Source organism: Oreochromis aureus, linkage group 15 (genome assembly GCF_013358895.1).
Source record: "Oreochromis aureus strain Israel breed Guangdong linkage group 15, ZZ_aureus, whole genome shotgun sequence".
In the NCBI taxonomy this organism is placed as follows: Eukaryota; Metazoa; Chordata; class Actinopteri; order Cichliformes; family Cichlidae; genus Oreochromis; species Oreochromis aureus.
Genome location: NC_052956.1, coordinates 17,912,025 through 17,932,300, shown reverse-complemented (window position 1 = coordinate 17,932,300; position 20,276 = coordinate 17,912,025). Strand labels below are relative to the sequence as shown.

The 20,276-nt window shown below is 40.5% G+C and overlaps 1 protein-coding gene across 5 annotated transcripts in view; it reads right to left on the bottom strand.

The window, feature by feature from the left end:
* Window positions 1-828: 828 nt before the first annotated feature.
* dtnba (dystrobrevin, beta a) overlaps window positions 829-20,276 on the bottom strand; it is a 48,951-nt gene continuing 29,503 nt past the window's right edge. For 3 of the 5 annotated variants that reach the window (XM_031728620.2, XM_031728629.2, XM_039598835.1), the window contains 10 exons: window positions 17,253-17,337; window positions 17,046-17,125; window positions 16,463-16,576; window positions 14,079-14,175; window positions 13,798-13,818; window positions 12,453-12,606; window positions 8,158-8,247; window positions 7,969-8,016; window positions 4,256-4,289; window positions 829-3,064 (listed from right to left, as the gene is read on the bottom strand). In XM_031728620.2, coding sequence (XP_031584480.1) covers window positions 4,282-4,289; window positions 7,969-8,016; window positions 8,158-8,247; window positions 12,453-12,606; window positions 13,798-13,818; window positions 14,079-14,175; window positions 16,463-16,576; window positions 17,046-17,125; window positions 17,253-17,337 — 697 coding nt within the window. In that variant the 3' untranslated portion in view covers window positions 829-3,064; window positions 4,256-4,281. The remainder of the gene's footprint in view (window positions 3,065-4,255; window positions 4,290-7,968; window positions 8,017-8,157; window positions 8,248-12,452; window positions 12,607-13,797; window positions 13,819-14,078; window positions 14,176-16,462; window positions 16,577-17,045; window positions 17,126-17,252; window positions 17,338-20,276) is intronic. The other 2 variants (XM_031728637.2, XM_031728645.2) reach the window with 2 other exon arrangements.

The window sequence follows — 20,276 nt, the reverse complement described above, 5'->3', positions numbered from 1 at the left end:
TTTTTATTTGTCCACTATTTTTTTTATGTATTCATTTTTCTCATTTAATTCTAATTCACTTTTTCTTCCTGACACTTGTGCTGCTGTGATGTGTGCATTTCCCCAATAAGGCATTAATAGTCTGCTTAATTTACACCTGGTCTTGTAACCCACCTCCACCTAAACGTGTCTTTTTAATTCTATATCTGACTTGATATCGATTATTATTGATGTCTGCTGGTCTCCTCATCCAACGTATGCACATGGGAAGTGAGAAGGTCCCAAAATATATTAAAATACTATATTAAAGAATTTTTGCAGTGCTTCTGGATAAAACAAAGATCTGAATATTCTTCTCTATTTTATTTTGCCCTGAAATCCTAAAGTGGTATATATATATTTTTTTTTAGGTTAGTGGGTCATCTAGGCTAAAATAGATGATGCCTTTGTTTTTCTTATGACCCAGAACTTCATGTGAATGATTAAAAACACTCTTCTCCATACACCTCACTTCTCAGGTTTCTCTGGCCTATAGTTTATTTTTCTGGTGGTTCTCAGTGAGTTGCTGCAATATCCACAGGATTTAGAAAAGCTGTAAACCAGATGAGGGTAGTCAAGGAATTTTACAAATGGATCACTTTCCAAGAATACAGCAGAGTGCGGTCTCCAGCTTGTTTTACAGATTTATTACATTAGATATGTTTGTTTTGCCAAACTGCGCTGCAGAGAAGACCAGAAGGGGAATCGAGGGCTGAGATCATGGAAGAGGTAATTATACATACACTTTGGAGCCTTGCTCGTCCTCCAGAGATCAAGACCAGCGCTCGCAGAGACCAAAGAAACTCCTAGTTTGATGTTAAATATTATTTATTGCAGATCAAACACAGATGCACACTTACCACTCACACCATCAGCTCCAGCAGGCTCAGAGCTGAAGGTGTTTACAGCTTCATGTCAGGACGCGCCTGACCTGTCGCACTCAATTTCTCTCACTCACTTACTTTCTCACACACACATACACGCACAGAAACGTGAGCTCATATATTTATTAACTCACTCACACAGTCAGTCAATCATTTGGCAGACTCGAAAAGTGATAATCCCAGTCGCAGTAAGTCAGTCAAACAACCTGGAGGGCTGATGAAAGCTGAGGGAAACCGATCTGAAAACGTATAAAACAGTAAAGAGAACAAACCAACAACCTGTACAGGTGTTTAAAAACATGCTGCGGATAAAATAAAATATCTTTGGATTTGAACACAGACATAATTTTTGGGGTTGATGGGCGGGGAAGTTCAACTCCCGTAAATCCCCTGCATTTTGGAGGAAGCTCTGAAAGGCAGTAAAAAGTAGCAAAGGATTGGATTGTTTTGAATATTTTAAATAAATCCCTTCTGCTGTCTTTGATTTGAAGTAAAGTTAAAGTAAAAACAGTTTCCTGTGTGGTTCAGTCAGAGCAAAAGGGACTTTTTCTCCCCTCTGTGTCTTCTCAAACTTTCTGACTTAAATCAAAGCACTTATAAACCTTCATAAGAGGCAGACTTCATCTTGATGATGTGAAAGTATCCAGATTTTCACATGGAAAAGCAAAAAGCTACAGAAAAGTCTGGCAAAACTGCTCATACACCAATACACCATGATATTGGTGTAAGTATTTCCAACTTTGCTACTCTTTAGTAAAATTGACCCTGTTGAAGTTACACACACTGCAGTACCAGGATACACAGGGAGGTCTGAACACCCTGAGCTGCTATCATTACCGGCAGGTTTCACACACAGACTGTATAGAAAGATGGACAACATGCAGCAGTCTCTGAGGGATTTGATTTGTGACCAAGATCAGCCAGCAAATCAGTTCAGAGGCACGGAAGCGGTTCTTAAGCCTTGTGTTTTTTTGCGTTTGAGCCATCTTCATCTTCATTTTTTTGGAGCTAGAAGTCACCATATTCAGATGAGATGGTGCGCTGTATCCACAGACTGTATGAGGGCAATTTAAACACTCATACCTGCCACTTAGAAAACTTCGCTTGGTAAAGCTGGAGCACAGGTTTCTTTGCACAGGCTTTTAGCACAGTTAACAGCACAGCAAGCAAGGTTAGCAGTGCATAAAAATACCCCCAATAACACCAAACTGAAAGGCTCAATATAGTTCAAGTAGGTGCTTTATTGAAATGGTACCCCATGCACTGTCATAAATGGGTATGGTTGCTATAGAGAATAAAAGAGGCTGTAAACATGCTTATTTCTGCTGTGAAGTTGGAACTGCAGCTTTTCAGCCATCTAGACAGAGCAGCTGCAAATAATGCTCAAGTAGAAGCCATAAGCTAAAGATTTCCCCTTTTCCACAATATTTTCTTGATTTTGTACAATGGAAGAAAGCAGTGACACGATGCCCATCTTTTACATACAGCCTGTGTTTTTTATATTTTGTTTTTAGACACCAGGACTTTAAGTCTCCACTCTGCCGGGCTTGACGCAGCAGTAGACATCCCATTAAAGCTTATCGTCTCAGCAGGACCCGACGACACTCGTACACGCAAAAACAATCAAACCGAAAGAATAAATGGCAAAAACCCCAACAAATTAAAGCAATAAATACTAAGCACACAGTGCCAAATCTTAAAACTTTACAGCTCGCCTCTCGTCTTTGACTTCTTCTCTTCCTCCACCTCATATGTGACATGCTTTATCTCCTTCCTCATCCTGAAGCTTTCGTGCTCTTTACACCTTTACAAACATCTTTCTTCTCACTTACTCGAACCTTACTCGTGGCTTAAAAAAAAAAAAAAAGAAAGAAAAATGCTGAGCGCACACACATGCTACAGTACAGATCAGTAGGTTTCAGATTCCTCATTTAGCTATGCGTGATCAAATCAAAAATAATCAAAACAAAAGTAAAATCACAGTGAACAGACGCACACAGAATCACAGCTATACATCAGTAGTGACCCAGCGGCCGTTTGGTGTCCAGCATCGTGATTGGTTGATTTGGAAGAGGAGCTCTTCCCCTCCCCGTCGGCTAAAAACGAATATCTGAAGATGTACTCAGTCAGTCTTCTTTGGCCGTGATGAAACATGACTCCACCTGAGGGACAGGCCAACCAATGAAAAGTTACCGAGGCATGTAGGAACGGTAAAGCGCTGACACACGTTATCACTTTGTGCTCTTTAATCTGTTCGGCCGTGATTCATCTGCTTATGTTAACCAATTACAATCTGCTAAATCATTCATTGGTGTGTGTCAACATGCAAACTTGGGTGAGGAATAAACTCCTGGTGTGTGATCTTGTGTAATTAGTCTCACAAAGGTTTACAAATGTGTGCGTAAATTTTGATGGCCCACAAATGCACGCTCCAAACCTTGCAAGCATGATGTCGTGCATGAAAATCAGGTAATATGACAAGAAGGGCACCTAAGTATCAACCATATATATTTAATTCTGTGTAGTATACTGGGATATTTATCATTAGAGCTATTTTGTTATATTTTTTAACTAGCTGAGCAGCTGTTTTGTCTGTTTCCGGTTTATAAACAACAGGGTTTTTTCTAGTTAATGCAATCTTGTCATTTGACTCTTGGAAGGAGAGCAGAGTACCAAACTTCTCCTTAATTTAGCCTAAAAACCACCAAGGCACGACTTTTAATTTGTTAAACCCCAAACTTCAAAAATGGATTTTAGGTGTTCCTAGAAATAAACATATCCTTAAGGTGTCATTTGTTACTATGGATGGATGGATGATTTTGTTTAAAACAAATAAAAATCTGTGACCTCATTTCAAATGCAATAATCTTGATTTGTGCCACTTCTTTTAGTTAACAGCTGAACATGAACTAAAAATAAGATTTGAAAACCAAAACTGCTCCTGTAGGAGGATTTTGTTGGCCGCACACAAGGTTTTTCCTCAGAACTGCTTGATTTGTTTTCTGAAGCGGCACCCATCCTGTCGAACACCGGGGTGTGTTTGCCTCTTTGATTGCTTCTGCATGAAGCAAAATTAAAACCTCACAAAGCTGACCGCGAGGAACCAGAAACAAGCCATTTGGAGGCCTGTGCAAACAAGTTCAAACACATAAACAGCTCGATTGAGTCATCAAATCAACCCGTTTTCCCCCATAAAACATGAACGCGGCATCTTTCTTGCCTTTCCTTACATTTCCTTTTTTTGAGGACACCGGACTGAGTTTGAAAAACTGCCTACACAGCCCTGCTCTTCTGCTCTAGAATAGTTCTGATTATCATGCAATTAACAAGAGGAAATGCATGAAAATACTTACTTTTAACATTGTGTCCTGTCAGCATTTTAACCTGCTAAACACACAGAGAAAGAGAGGGAGAACAATTCATTAGTGCACAGCAGAGCAGTCTGAGGCTAAAACAAGTGCTAAAGGTTCCTGCCAGAACCTGTAATAAGAAGCAGAGCAGCTCCTAGCACAGAAACATAAAAGAAGCCCTTACTTAGCAGGTGCCACACAAATTAACTCCAGAGACAAAAACTCTACTGTAGACAGCTCTAATGCAGTAGTTTTATTTATCCTCCAAGACTTAACTGTGGCCTCCTGTTCGTCTCTCTGTAGGGGAGGGGGGTTTGGATTATTATCACAGGTTAGTACTCTAACGAGCTCTCAGGCCGAGACCAGGAAGTAGTTTCACCACTTCTCCTCTGCAGGCGGTCCCCTCATAAAGAGGAGGGGCTCCATAAAGCATGGCTAATGAGACGGCACGCTAACGAAGCTTTCTACGGTGCAGGCGAGCGCACCTGGAGAGGGGAAGGCGAGCAGGAAAAGCTGCGAGCGCGAGCGGATTTAAATTGTAAGCAGGGAGACAGCGATGGGATCCACAAATTAGATTTGACTCCATCATCATCAGAAAAAGTCGAGAAACAGAGCAGAGCTTAATATCTTTTATCTGGAATTGCTCATGCTGGCTGTATTTCACTAGAAGACATAATAGTGCTGTATTACTATATCATGATTAAATTATCTTGATAACTTCTTTCAACAAAATTTCCTTTCCTCTGCACAGATCAGCTATTTGCATCCTTTTAACAGTTGTGGAAATAAATACACGTAATCCTTTATTACATCCAATTTCCAGGCACGTTTCAGAAGGAAATATCGCCCTTTTCATTCCACTTAACTCAACTGTAAAACACAGCTACTCTGATTTTCTATGCAAACCATATGAACAGATGATAAAATATGATGCATTACTGCAGATTAAAGGCCTTTTTCCAGACAAGCATGTGTTTTCAGTTTTGTGGCTTGTTAAAATTGTTCGGATTGGAGTTATGTAAAAGCACCGCTGGGATTTATGTGAGGTTACCAGCATGAATACAGGCCCCAAAGGAAGAGAGCTATGCAGGCCCGCGTTTGCATGCTGTGCCTGTGTACAGTCACCAGGGGGCAGTGTCAGAAATAAGTGGATCGAAGATTTATGTGCTCAAGTTGGTTGTTCAAGTTTAGCCCCTGCAGGGAACTCCCACTCTTTGAACTTTAAGATAGTACAGAATGAATGGGTCTCTAAGGAGCTGTAGAGCAAGTATAAATCATGATTTTTATAGAAGGATTTTTTAAAAACTAGATTCTATTCTAGTAATTCCAGTTCTATTCTTCTTTCTGTGGCTCTTAGAGGCGTAACAGCACCATGAGCCACTAAAATTTAGATTTCAGGCATGAAGCAGCACAGAATTCGCTTCTACATAAATAGAAGCTTCTGATGTGGCAGTACTCTTCCAACATCTAGTTATTGTCTGAAAATGAGCGCCATTAAGGGAGTGTGTCCGCTTCTAAATTTTTAAAAGACAAATCAGTTTATGGACAAAATTTGCCTCACTGTAAAAGAAAAAACTTGCAACTTTATGCAATTTCGGGCATTTTACAGAACCTGGATTTCTTTTTGGTTCATGAAGAAGTTTCACCTCTCAGCTGAGAGGATTCCTCAGCTGTAAAGAGAGAGGGAGTCCCAAAGGTTTACCCCTAGTTGAGGTTGTCCTCACGGTCACTGTCAACATAATCGTTAAGGGTGACATGAGATAAGGTGTGAATCAAAGGTTTGGGTCGTTATAGTCACAGGGCCTTAGGTGTGAATCCTTTATGAGATGTTGCCCCACCCTCAATGTGTGAATTGAAGTTGAACTGAACTGGACTACAGGTGACTGAGGCCATGTCCACACTAATACGTTTTCCTTTGAAAACGCATCTTTTTCTCTCCGTTTTGGCGTTCCGTCCACACTGAGACGACGTTTTTGGTCAAGGAAAACTTAGCTTTTTGAAAACGCTTTCCAAAGCGGATACATTTGAAAACGCCATTTTCGCGTTGCAGTGTGGAAAGCGTAACTGCAGGCTTTCGGAAACGATGATGCATTTTAGTCGTATGATGCAGTCATGTGACCAACTAAACTAAGATAGCGGAGGCATTATACAGCAGTTGTTTTGTTTGCTCTCAGTTTTGACAGCCATATTAAAGATTAATATCAGTTTGTACGTGCTCCAGATAGCTTTTCAAATTCTTTAATTCTCACTCGCTTTTGCAACTTTGTACTTTTGTGTTACTCGCAGCAACAACTCCACCTCATTGTAAGTTGATTTAAAAAACTTTCCTCTACGTTTTGCCACGACGTTTCAAAGAGTCGTAAAGTAAATAAACGGCAGACAGAAACAACGCAGGTCGAAGCATCTTACGTTTCACGCACGCGCAATACAAGAACGTAAGTGTTTCGGTCGTTCCAGTGTGCATGAACAACTGTTCTGAAACGACTGAAAACGATAGTGTGGATGCGGACCGTTTTCAGACTTAAACACTGTTTTTGAATGTATCCAGATAAGTGTAGATGCAGCCGCTGCTCAATGACCTTAGTAACTAACATGATGGAGAGGTGAAGCAATGTCGCTCAGGACTGCCTCCAAGGTGACAACCCCACTAGGGGTTAAAAACCTGGACTCTCCATCAGTCTTTATAACTTAAGAAGCTTCGTGTAGATAAGATCTTCATAGTAGATCGAGGCGCGGGTCATTCCAGTCACAGGGACCAAGGCGTGACTCCTTTGTGATAAGATCTTCATAAAGATAAGAACTCCAAACTTTACTATTCAAGCCAACTTTTCAACCAACCAGCATTCTACCTCAATCGACATCGGCCTACATATTGTTGGCTTTTTGTAGGAAACATGCAACTCCAAAGCATTTTATGCTGGTTTAACTGCCACAGGCACTCGCCATGCATATCCCAACCACTACACAAACAGACGCCACATAAATCCCATAACATAATGACCACCCTGAGTCTCGCAGTGCTACAAAAACAACAACGAAAGCTTCCGAAGACTTGAAAACCTACATTTTTATCATCTTTTGCAAGAATAACCCATGGATTAATACTGTTATTATAATATTACCTTCTCAGGATGTTGAGAACACTTAATATAAATAATATAAACAAGTATAAAAAGAACATTTTGAATCAAGTAGAAATTATTAAATCAGTCTAATTAAGCTGTATGATTGCTTCAGTAATTGCACTTAACATGTATACACACATCTGTCTGCAATATTTAAAAGAAAACAAAGAGTCAGAGGTTCAGTCACATCTGAGATGGCAGAGTAAGATCAGCTAAAAAAAAAAGAAAAAGTCTTTGGTTTATTTCCAAAATGATTTTTTATGGTTATAGCTGCACCCGGCCCATTTAAAGTAGATTAGGAGGTGATCTGAGCTGCCAGAAAAAGGCCTTTCACATTTTAATCTTCATATATTATTTATTTAATGCATTATTTTGTTTGCAGTTGGTTTTGCATGATTAACTTTAATTTTAAAGCATCATGTATCAACTTTTCCAGCTAAATATTCTGGCTGCTAATCTCAAGTGACTCACGTTAGACACAACTCAACTTAACTTTTATATTCTCATGTTACTGTCAGGTTTTGTTAACCAATTAAGTGATTCAAAACAGCATAAATGCAATAAAAAAAATTGTAGGAAACAATACTGTACCTCTTTCCTTCCCATTCAGCAATCTCTCCTCCTCCTCCCGACTGTCATCTGCTCAGAGGAGACAGTAAAAAGTGACATTATTGTAGAGAAATGTGAAGATTTGGTTTTAAAAATCGAATTTCTTGTCCATGTTTAACAGCTTTGCACACAAAACAACTACAAAAGGAGTGTGTTTCTGTTTGTGTGAACCTGAGTGAAGCTCTTTGACCAACGAGGACACGGTGTTGGTGATGGAGTCGGCTGCAACCAGGAGGTCGTTTCTCAGGTTTCTCCTCGGGCCTGGAGCAAAGAAAACAATCATTATTTTCTCCAGCGCTTGTATTTACAGTAATTAGACAGTTTTGTTGTTGCCTGATTATTTGTGCTGTTACTCTGTCTCGTTGTGGCAACAGCATATAATCTGGTGTGAATGAAAAGAGCTGTTTAAATGATGAAGCAAAAGAATAAAAAGGAGCTGAAATACGAGCAGAGCAGACGTGTGAAAAAGCACTTTGAGGCCAGTTTGTGATTTGTGATGCTGGTGTGCTTAAAAACAAGAGATTTAAATGTTTTACTCCAATTTTTAGATAATGTGGAACCTGTTAAGCTCATTTTCGTCTTTGCACTTTTATTGTTAGTCTCTACTACAACAGCTTTGCATAATTCACAAAATAATCCTTATTTATCTTATGCTCAGTTAATTTCTTCTGAAAATTAACTGATTGGCTGCCCCTTGTAAACAGACGTGTACACACCAGAGGGGTGTACTATTTTTTATAGTATGTTTTTAATAGTTTTGCATAGTTTTGCATAATTACTGAATAAAGTGCAAACTGTGTGTGGCATTGTGACGGCAAAGTGCGTGTATTTATTTGATGATTGAGAAAACGTATAAAATGCCTTTATTGAGGATTCTGATTTGCTGCAGAGTCTCTTTCACACTGCTGGAATTGCAGCAGTCAGGACACAGAACACACACCAAGAATACCTGATCAATCAGTCAAACCAATTTTAGTTTGATCTGCCGACAAATGGAAGTAATTTCTACGTCCTCTTCATTAAACTATGGGGTAGTAACTAGGGATGGGTACCGGTATTCGGTGCCATTATGGCACCGGTTCTGACATAAACGGTAGTAACCAGACCGAAAAGCAGCGCACATTTCGGTGCTTTATTTCGGTGCTTTTTTGTTTCCTGAGATGTCGTACACTTTGGCTTCTAGCCAATCATTTTACCTTTCCAAGGATAGTAGGCGGGGCCAGGTACGTACGTTCTTTTAGAGCAGAGCTACAGATTAAAAATGCCCAAGGCGAAGCGGTCAAAAGTCTGGCTGTACTTCACAGCAAAAGATGCAAACTCAGCAGCCTGCAACAAGTGCTTTAAGGTGATACTGTGCAAAGGAGGTAACACCTCGAATCTGATGAAACACCTGGCGACACATAGTGTTTTTTTAAAAGCCGAGAAATGCCCCGTATTTGATAGCTTGCTGCAAGACCTCACACCGAGCACATCTACTGCCGGTGTGGTGCCTGTTATCGGACCGGAGTTAGCAACATCCCCCAAGATCCCGAAGAGTAGAGTCCTGGCCCCTAGCCCTGCCAGCGTAGCAGAATGATGACGGATGATGATGGCAGCAGCAGCCGTTCTTCTCTGGGTGAGTAGCTTAATGTTGTTCGTGTGTAATTTACGTTGAGTAGGCTAAACACGTTATTAAATTAATGCACGTAAGGTGAACTAGCAAACACCGTCGTAGTTACATGCGGCTGTCTTCTTGTTTGATAGAGTGAAACCATATATGCCCTATAGCTGCAGAAAAGGCTAACATTGTTATCTTTTTACAAAAAAACAGCTAAACATGAGAGGCTTTAGGACAAAGTTTGTGTTTTCCATTGTTTAAGCACCAGTTCCAACCAAAGGAGGTATGTTGTACCAACAGAAAAGGCTACCTTGGTTATCATTTTGCAGAAAAAAAAGAGACTGCTAAAAATAAAAACATGAGAGGTTTTTGGACAAAGTTTGTGTTTTCCATTGTTTAAGCACCGGTTCCAACCAAAGGAGGTATGTTGTACCAACAGAAAAGGCTACCTTGGTTATCATTTTGCAGAAAAAAAAGAGACTGCTAAAAATAAAAACATGAGAGGTTTTTGGACAAAGTTTGTGTTCTCCATTCTTTAAGCACCGGTTCAAGCACTGTTTAAGCACCGGCACCGTTTCCAAAGTACCGGTTTGGCACCGGTATCGGATAAAACCTAAACGATACCCATCCCTAGTAGTAACCTTTTATGTTTAAATGTATCCAGTTTAAAGTTTCACATATGCGGGGCGTATCCCTTCTCGTACAGGGAAGGACACAAAGACAGATGATGCAAAACAAAAAACTAAGTCATTTTTGGGTGTTGAAAGATTATAAAAAAAAAAAAAAAAAAAAAAGATCTGAGGACAAGGACGAGGACAAAGAGGCAGGCTGAGCTATTTATGCACAAAGAGCTGAGTTGGAACAATCTCAATGAGATAACAAGACACAGGTGAAGACAATCAGTGGAACACGGACAGGAAGCAAAGCTAACACAGGACTCGAGAGAAAGCAAACCTCCAAAGTAACAGAATACAGATGTGAATCTTAACACAAACACCAACAGAGGAACAGGAAAGACGAATTCTTATTTTAAAAAAAAAAAAAAAAAAAAAAAAAAATACCAAGACTAAACAATTACTAGAGACAAAATTGTCAGGGCTCTGTGTGCGGGCAGGCGGAGATGAGGACCCAAATGCAGACTTGTCGAGACAAAATAGCAACTCAAAAACCACAGCTTTATTGCTGGCAAAGAACAAAAACATAAACTGAACAATGAAAGCTGAGACCGGAAACACACAAGCAAATCTGAGGGTACGACCCGACGCTGAACGCTGGAGGTTGCACACTATAAATACACATGAGGGAATGAGGAACAGGTGGGAACGCAGCCGGGAGAAATTAGACCTAACGAGACAGAGGAAGCGAAACTAGAAACACCAACATAAGACATAAACCTAAAAAATAAAACAGGAAACAATTCACAAAGACGCAGACTTGACACTGAACTAAACCTATACTAAACACGAGGGCACAAGAACAAAACCTAAGAACTAAACTCTTAACCAGAATAAACTGAAACATAGATTTATAATAATGATCAACAAAGCACAACAAGGGAATCAGAATATAACCCGTTAATACAAAATCAAACCAAAACATAAGAGCTCAAAATGCTGGGTCAAAATGACCCAGAACTGTGAGAAAAATAGTAAAAGAACAGCAAGAGACTCAAAAATAAAACCAAACTAAAAGTAATGAATTTAAAGAATCCAACCACAAAACGCTTAATAAATACAAAAAATTACAAAGCAACTCAAAAAACCAGGGACCAAAATAAAAAGGTCACTGTTGTCATGGACAGCCTCCAATGCCACCATCTTGTTCTGCTCCAGAAACTCGCTGCAGGATCACATGAACCAGAACTTGCTTGCTACACTGATCTCAGAGAACTGATATTTTCTCAGTTTTTTATTAGCTGCAAATAAAAATATTTCCAGAGGAGAAACTATAAAAACCATTAAATGATAATTAACTCTAAAATTGCGGTGCTTGCATGCATGCCACATAAATCCCATAAATCTGTAGGAAGTGCTGCCATATTAAGGAGATCCCATGTGATGTCATACAGATGCACAGGTTGGAAAAAAAACTGTCTGAGACTGAGTTTTTACAACAGTTTGAGGCCTCAGGTTTTGGGTCACAGGGACCACTTGCATATATGCTGATTATTTCAAACCTCTGGCTACCCCTATTATGAGCATCCATCAGTGTAACAGTCTATATGACAGAAAACAAGGAAACGCATAATATCTCCATTTTAAACTTAATTCATAAAGGATTAAAATTTATTTCTGTCAAGTGGTTTATATTAGAAGGTTTTACAGTGAACTGTTAATCAGGTGAGACTAATCCAAAACACAGCCTGGAAACTACTGTATGTTTGTGCCTGTAGCTGACAAGAGGTTCAATAAATAAATGTGGTAAACACAGCTGGAATTACGACATAACAATCCTGACGAGCATTAAAACTGGCAATATTTTTTAAACGCTACCGTCAGGGATCCATTTACACGTCGTGCTTTTAGAAAAGCAGCTAAGCAGAGTATGTTCTCAAGCATGCACTACTTCATATGAATCAAAGTCTTAACAGGGAATTTGTAGAGCTGCTCAGACATGCAGTGAAACCACATGCAAGGCTTTTCGGCCCAGACCAAAATCCTAGCAGAAGCTTCCCTCAAACAGCTGAAAAAGGTGTTTTTAGACCTGAAAATGCTTCACTCAAAACATCCGACCCACTGTACTTTGTCTCAGCGGTCTAACTAAACAAAAACTCCTTCAAACATAAGCCTTTAATATCAAAGAAGGCAAACTACAAGACTCTTTTTTTTTTTTTGTTTAGGTTGCCATGTGGGAGAGAAATGAGTCCTACCTTGAGCAAAAGCCTCTTGTACATCACCTCCCACCCCAGCGAGGGAGTCCTGAGGAGGATACATGTGTGTCTGGGAGGGTACAGCACCTACAGAGCGGACGGCTGACGGGCTCGGCCGAGAGGGAGAGGAGTGAGAAGAGCCAGCTGCCTGCGCCTACAAGATGAGAGGTGTTATCAGAGCTGGTTAATGTTACTTCTAGAAGGTTTTAGATTACAAGATCACACCTTTTGCATTTTGCTTGAATATACGTCCAGTGTGTGGACTTCTACAACTTAACCTTTTAGTTTGGATAGCAATTAGTTACTAGAACCAGCTGACATGGCTTGGGCATCTGAACAGGATGCCTCCAGGCACCTCCCAGGTGACCTGCTCTGACTTAAGCTTGATTTAGACTTCTGCAGTAAATCTACGCTCTAATCGGAAACCAGTTTTAACCCTACATCACAACCTTCCGCACCATTCAAGTCATTTGAACGGCATGAGGTCGCGTCGACCCGAAATATAGTAATATTTCTCAGGAGGTGAAGGTCAGGTTATGGCATAGGATTAAACAGAGTTTCCAGGTACGTCGTAAGTTAAGACGTAGATTGCCTATAAGTGGCATAAAATGGATGAAGTTAATTATTAACTTAAACGACGAGGATGAAAACAAGACCAGAGTATTACAAAAACAGGCACACTTAGAAATGGATGGTTCGGGTTAAAAATCAGGCTTTGCTTGACTGGATTCATCACAAAAAACACTCACTCTAACGTCACTGTGTTTCCAGAGTTGTTCACTTGTTTTGTGTTAGCATGTTGCCTGTGCAAGTGCTTGCAAAGAGTCATGAGTCACCTTAGCGGCTGTTGCTTCTGGTGTGATTGTAGTTTGCACTTTACCATGACGCTCTGGGCCTTTTTATGTGCTGAAAATAAAAGTAATGTCCAAACCGCCGCTCATCCGCTCAGCTATTTTCCTCCCTGCACATGAACTGAAGTCAGATGATTGTTGTGCAAGTGTGCAGGAAAAGGGAGTGTTTGGTTTCTTTTCTCTCCACATCTCGTGAAGAGGTTTTCAATCTTTGCTCACCACCTGCCCTACTTTCCGTGATTTTTTTCCCTCTTCCCCGAAATGACTTTAAAGTTTAAACACTGGGTTCGTGTGGCAGAAGCATCGTGACAGGGATCGCCAGAAAAATAACTGCAGTGATGCATATGGAGAGCACTCTGAAGGTGCGATCAGCCACATTTTAATCATGTACAGGCCTGTTTTTGCAATTTTTTAATTGCATGTGATATTTCAGGTGACTAATAAGGACTGAATCCCACAGTTTCAGTGTTTCCCAAAAAAGGGTATGAACTTACTGCCTGACGCTGTTCCTCATCCTACAGGGATCACAACATGGGCAGCCGGAAAACAAAGAGGGCGGAAAAGAAGAACGGAAAACAAGAGGTCAGACACAATGAGAGCCAGAAAAGTCATAGAGGAGGAAACATCAGAGGGGAAAATGAGGCTTGTTACTGCAAGGACAGAAAGAGGGGGGTGTGAGGAGCAAGGGAGACTTTGCCCTCTAGTGTGAGAAAATACAAACTGCTGGAGATTTAAATCAGAGTGTGTGTGTGGTGTGTGTGTGTGTGTGTGTCACCTTGAGCAGCTTCATCAGTCCTTCCAGCTGCACCATCAGCTCCCTCCTGCTCTCCTGCAGCGACGACATCCTCTGCTCCAGTTCGTCTTTCCTCTGTCTGGAACACAAACACACACACACACACACACATTACAAAGGCTCGCTGAAGGCAGGAGCTGGAGTAAAAATAGATTTAAGTCCCAAAATGTGGAGAAGATCAGAAATGCAACATGGAAGAAAAACAAGAGATCAGATTCACAGTCCTGAAGTGCTTAAACAATCTGCAGAAATTCACAGAAGCAGCTGTGTGATGAGGTTAATAAATAGATGAATAAGAGAGGATAGAAGTTATCGAAGAGCATGTAGGAGAGTCTTTCCACGAGAATATCACCTAGATTACGTGAACTTTTAGTCAGAAATCCTCAATGTTTTGTAAGATGGCAGGGAGAGAAAGACCAAGTCTGTTCGAGGACTTCAAATTAAGATGAATATATACACAAAAGTGCACTCAAAATACTGATAAAATGCTCTGCAGCAGCAGGGCTTTCTGGAAACAAAGCTTTAACAGCAGGCATAGAGTTTAACATTCACAATCTTTTTCCACCAAACAGTATGCGGTCTGGATGAGACATTAAAGCGAGAGCAGAGCTCGTCTTTCTTTCCTGGCTTCCCTTCACGTGGCAAGATAAATGAGTAAATAAACAAATGAAAACAAGAGTCTGACTCATTCAGTAAATAGAGTTTTGTTTTATTGTTATCCCAGAGTAACACTTTACCCGCAAGCTAGCCAACAAGTTCGTCAACAACCTCAGAAACGCCACTTTATCTGTATTATTTAAGATATAGCTTAGCAGTTTTCTCTAGTAACAATATCTAGCTCTGAGTCTGGGTACCAAATTAACTCTAGTTGGACATAGCCGGTGTGATCAACCATTGATTCGTTAAGTCCTGTCCTGAAGAGCATTTTCACCGCTGCCATTATGAACAAGGGGCGGTTGTGACTGAACCGGAGGACCCTGCGACAGTCTAAAGAGTGCCCTACCTTACCCTCCTTTTTGACTTTTGACTAACAGATACCATAATTTACAGAATGATCACCACGGTGCATTCAGTAAGACTGGAAACTAGTGACTCATTAAACCAGACCAAGGGCAAGAGGGAAAATTGCTGGCAGATTCACTTTGCATTGGGTGACATTTTCTTTTTTTAACCCTATTCTCACCCTGTAACAGCTGGAATACCCTCCAGCTCCTGTGACCCGAACTAGAAAAACCATTACGAAAGAAGATGGAGAATTCTGAAAAACTGGCCATCAGAAAGAATGCAGGTTTTCAGTAAGAGGAAACACTAGAAAAAGCTCTATGGTAACTCACTGCAAGACTACCTCATACTATTTTAAATCTGGAGAGATTTTACCTCATTTGGTCTCATGGCCACCAGGAGGAAGTAGAAAACTCCAGATAAACAGAAACAAAATAGAAAAGATGGGCTCTTACGTGCTGAATCTGAAAAATGTTTATTCTACTGCTGCCATGTGGCTGTTTTATCAGGTATGTAAGCGTGAAAACTGGAATAAAAACTAAAAATCTAATATAACAGCTCTGTTTCACACTTTAAAATATATACTTTTAAAATATACGACCGTTCAGGGGGTTGGGAAACTCATCTTGTAATCGGAAGGTTGCTGGTTCGATCCCCTGCTCTGTCTGTCTCGGTCGTTGTGTCCTTGGGCAAGACACTTCACCTACCTCCTACTGGTGTTGGCCAGAGGGGCCGATCGCGCGATATGGCAGCCTCGCTTCTGTCAGTCTGCCCCAGGGCAGCTGTGGCTACAACTGTAGCTTGCCTCCACCACTGTGTGAATGTGAGAGTGAATGAATAATGGAATTGTAAAGCGCTTTGAGGTTCACGAAAAGTGCTATATAAATGTAATCCATCATTATTATTATTATTATATATTTAAATTTCCATAACATGCTGGAAAAAATGCCTGACTAACATCTCTCAGGGCAGAAATGTTATTGTTTACGTCAAAGCCAGGCAGTTTTCATCACTTTCAAGTTCCTCTCCTCTTCTTGAAGGACTTGTTTTTACTGAAAACCGCAATAAGTGCGTTGGAAGTGATTCCTTCTTTGGTGTTTTTGTGAACTCCACCATCTGTCGGTACCATCTGCCATAAAGAACTCTCCCTCTGCGCCGCAGAGCAACACGGCAAGTTTTCCCGCCAATTCTGACCGTGGTGGTGTGGCAAAATCCGGAAACTATAGCGCAGCAAGCAAAAGAGCGATTGTTTGTGAAACATATTTTCTGTGGGTGTGACTCACAAAGTTAAAAGATGTACATTTTAACGACTATATGTATATTTTCTGTACAGAAACAGCAGGTCTCAGAGGAACTGTGTTTACCTGAGCAGACGGAGCTCGGCCAGCAGAGTCGGGTTGGTGCTGCCCTTCTCCGGGCTGGGCTGGCACGCTGCGTCATGCTCTGCACGGAGACGTTTGATCTCTGCCAAGATCTCTCTGGGAAATGAAAATCACACTGGTCAGCTGAAGCCTGATACCACAGTATTTTAGGAATGAACAGCCTGTAAATAAGTGGGGCAAGATGGCGAACTTCAGCAGGCTTTAGAGGAATCTGTTTTTGGAATGATGCACAAGTTTGATTTAGAGAGTAAAAAACAAACACAAGCTAACAGCCAGACCACCGATGTTTACACAAACAGTGCTTTTATTGTGAAAGAACAAACTGTAAAAACTGATCATGCACCCTAAAAAGTAATTACTTGGTTACGGTTAATCAAATTTACGACCACAAACCATTCAGCTTCTTTCTGTCACTTTTTATTGATTTGGCTCTCATATATTGATCTTATATCTTTAAATAATTACATCTTTTTTTATTTGTATGTTTTATGAGACCTTAAGCTCTAACGTTTTTTTCCCCCAACAAGTTAAATTCTCCACCTCGCTCTTGTTCACATATTTCTACCTGTTTTTAGACTCCAGCTGAGCAATGAGCTCCCTCTTCTGTTTGTTCGCGTCAAAGTTGATGCTCCGCGTCGGGATCACCTAAAACCGAAACTAACGGTTAATGGGTTTCATGTACAAACCAAAACAAGATCCCCATGTAGTCGGAGCATATGCATGCATATGCAGTATTAAAGTTAAAGGCTTAGAGGAGATGTGTTCGACTCACTCCTGTGCCTTCGGTCTCTGCCAGTCGTGTGGTGTAGCGAGCGATCAGTTTGTGCTCGTCGTCTTGCCTGCTGGGGCTGTCAACACTGAAACACAGGAAATCTCCAATTTACTGAGTCCAGTGTAAAACTGTATTTAAACCAGCAAAGAGCATGACGCATGAATTTAATGCAGGTAAATATGATCACTTTCAAGTTTTCAGAAATAATCCATTTAAGTACATAAATGTGGTAAAATCTGTGTCTCTCTGCATCTCTTTATCTCTCAGAAAACACTTTTAGGAAAACACCTCTTTTCACCACCTGTGTAAGAATGAAATGCTCTGAACACAGCAGGGAAAAAAACTACAGAGTTTGGAACTAAGCATGGCTCAGAGGATGAGGACACCCAATTTTTCAGTAAGCATCGGAGTAAGCACAATTAACGGGGCTAATTTTTAACTAATAAGCATCACCAGTAAACATCCCCAGGTGATTACTTACACCAAGACTGTACATCCTGATGTGGGGACATTTTTGCTTTTTAGCACCATATACTTCATTCTGCTCTATAAAGTGTTTTATACTTTGTTAAACAAGCATTTTATTGGTTGTACTGTAAAGTAAACCTAGTGTCCGCATATGAGGACCTTTTTTTAATTAACTGCTTTCTGCTGGGTTAAATTAAAATAGCTCCCAGATCAGATTTTATGTTATAGTTTGCTGATGCGTTATATCATTAAACATGCATATACAGTGGCTTGCAAAAGTATTCGGCCCCCTTGAACTTTTCCACATTTTGTCACATTACAGCCACAAACATGAATCAATTTTATTGGAATTCCACGTGAAAGACCGATACAAAGTGGTGTACACGTGAGAAGTGGAACAAAAATCATACATGATTCCAAACATTTTTACAAATAAATAACTGAAAAGTGGGTGTGCGTAATTATTCAGCCCCTGAGTCAATACTTTGTAGAACCACCTTTTGCTGCAATTCCAGCTGCCAGTCTTTTAGGGTATGTCTCTACCAGCTTTGCACATCTAGAGACTGAAATTCTTGCCCATTCTTCTTTGCAAAACAGCTCCAGCTCAGTCAGATTAGATGGACAGCGTTTGTGAACAGCAGTTTTCAGATCTTGCCACAGATTCTCGATTGGATTTAGATCTGGACTTTGACTGGGCCATTCTAACATGGATATGTTCTGTTTTAAACCATTCCATTGTTGCCCTGGCTTTATGTTTAGGGTCGTTGTCCTGCTGGAAGGTGAACCTCCGCCCCAGTCTCAAGTCTTTTGCAGACTCCAAGAGGTTTTCTTCCAAGATTGCCCTGTATTTGGCTCCATCCATCTTCCCATCAACTCTGACCAGCTTCCCTGTCCCTGCTGAAGAGAAGCACCCCAGAGCATGATGCTGCCACCACCATATTTGACAGTGGGGATGGTGTGTTCAGAGTGATGTGCAGTGTTAGTTTTCCGCCACACATAGCGTTTTGCATTTTGGCCAAAAAGTTCCATTTTGGTCTCATCTGACCAGAGCCCCTTCTTCCACATGTTTGCTGTGTCCCCCACATGGCTTGTGGCAAACTGCAAACGGGACTTCTCATGGTTTTCTGTTAACAATGGCTTTCTTCTTGCCACTCTTCCATAAAGGCCAACTTTGTGCAGTGCACGACTAATAGTTGTCCTATGGACAGATTCCCCACCTGAGCTGTAGATCTCTGCAGCTCGTCCAGAGTCACCATGGGCCTCTTGGCTGCATTTCTGATCAGCGCTCTCCTTGTTCGGCCTGTGAGTTTAGGTGAACGGCCTTGTCTTGGTAGGTTTACAGTTGTGCCATACTCCTTCCATTTCTGAATGATCGCTTGAACAGTGCTCTGTGAGATGTTCAAGGCTTGGGAAATCTTTTTGTAGCCTAAGCCTGCTTTAAATTTCTCAATAACTTTATCCCTGACCTGTCTGGTGTGTTCTTTGGACTTCATGGTGTTGTTGCTCCCAACATTCTCTTAGACAACCTCTGAGGCCGTCACAGGGCAGTTGTGGAGCTGTTTTGCAAAGAAGAATGGGCAAGAATTTCAGTCTCTAGATGTGCAAAGCTGGTAGAGACATATCCTAAAAGACTGGCAGCTGGAATTGCAGCAAAAGGTGGTTCTACAAAGTATTGACTCAGGGGGCTGAATAATTACGCACACCCCACTTTTCAGTTATTTATTTGTAAAAAATGTTTGGAATCATGTATGATTTTCGTTCCACTTCTCACGTGTACACCACTTTGTATTGGTCTTTCACCTGGAATTCCAATAAAATTGATTCATGTTTGTGGCTGTAATGTGACAAAATGTGGAAAAGTTCAAGGGGGCCGAATACTTTTGCAAGCCACTGTATTTGCATAACGGTACATAAAATTGCTTTTTCTGCCTGTGGTGTCTAACCTTATTTTGTAAACATGGAAAAGCAATTTAATATTTTTCATAACACTGTTAGCAGGTTAATTTATGAATGCGCACTCAACACTTAACCATTTGCATTCCTAATTCAGTGTGTGTGTGTGTGTGTGTGTGTGTGTGTGTGTGTGTGTGTGTGTGTGTGTGTGTGTGTGTGTGTGTGTGTATATATATCAGATTATTTATTTTAAAGCAGGCTATGTTTTTCTTGTGTTGAAAAAAATCCTCAGAGCTAAAACAGAAGACTACAGGAAAAAGGAAGCTTTTGCTCCTTCTGGTTTCTGAATTTAAAAAAATAAATGAATTACTTCATAATTTTATTTTGTCTGTATTTTATAATGCAAGAGATGCACTTCCAAGACTGCTAATTGTCCTTTAACGACAATATTAGGCCAATATTTAACACTTCTGCATTATTCCTGATTCTCCTAGATAATATTTTATATTTTGAATTGACCCCATCGCTGAACTGAGGCCTGATATCTATTTTATTTAGCCCACACTCCTGGTTTAATTAGTGCTTCCCATCTGTTGGGATTAGTACTAGTGCTTGTTTTGTACTTTGTTACCGTTTTATAACAATGACTTATTGCATTATTGT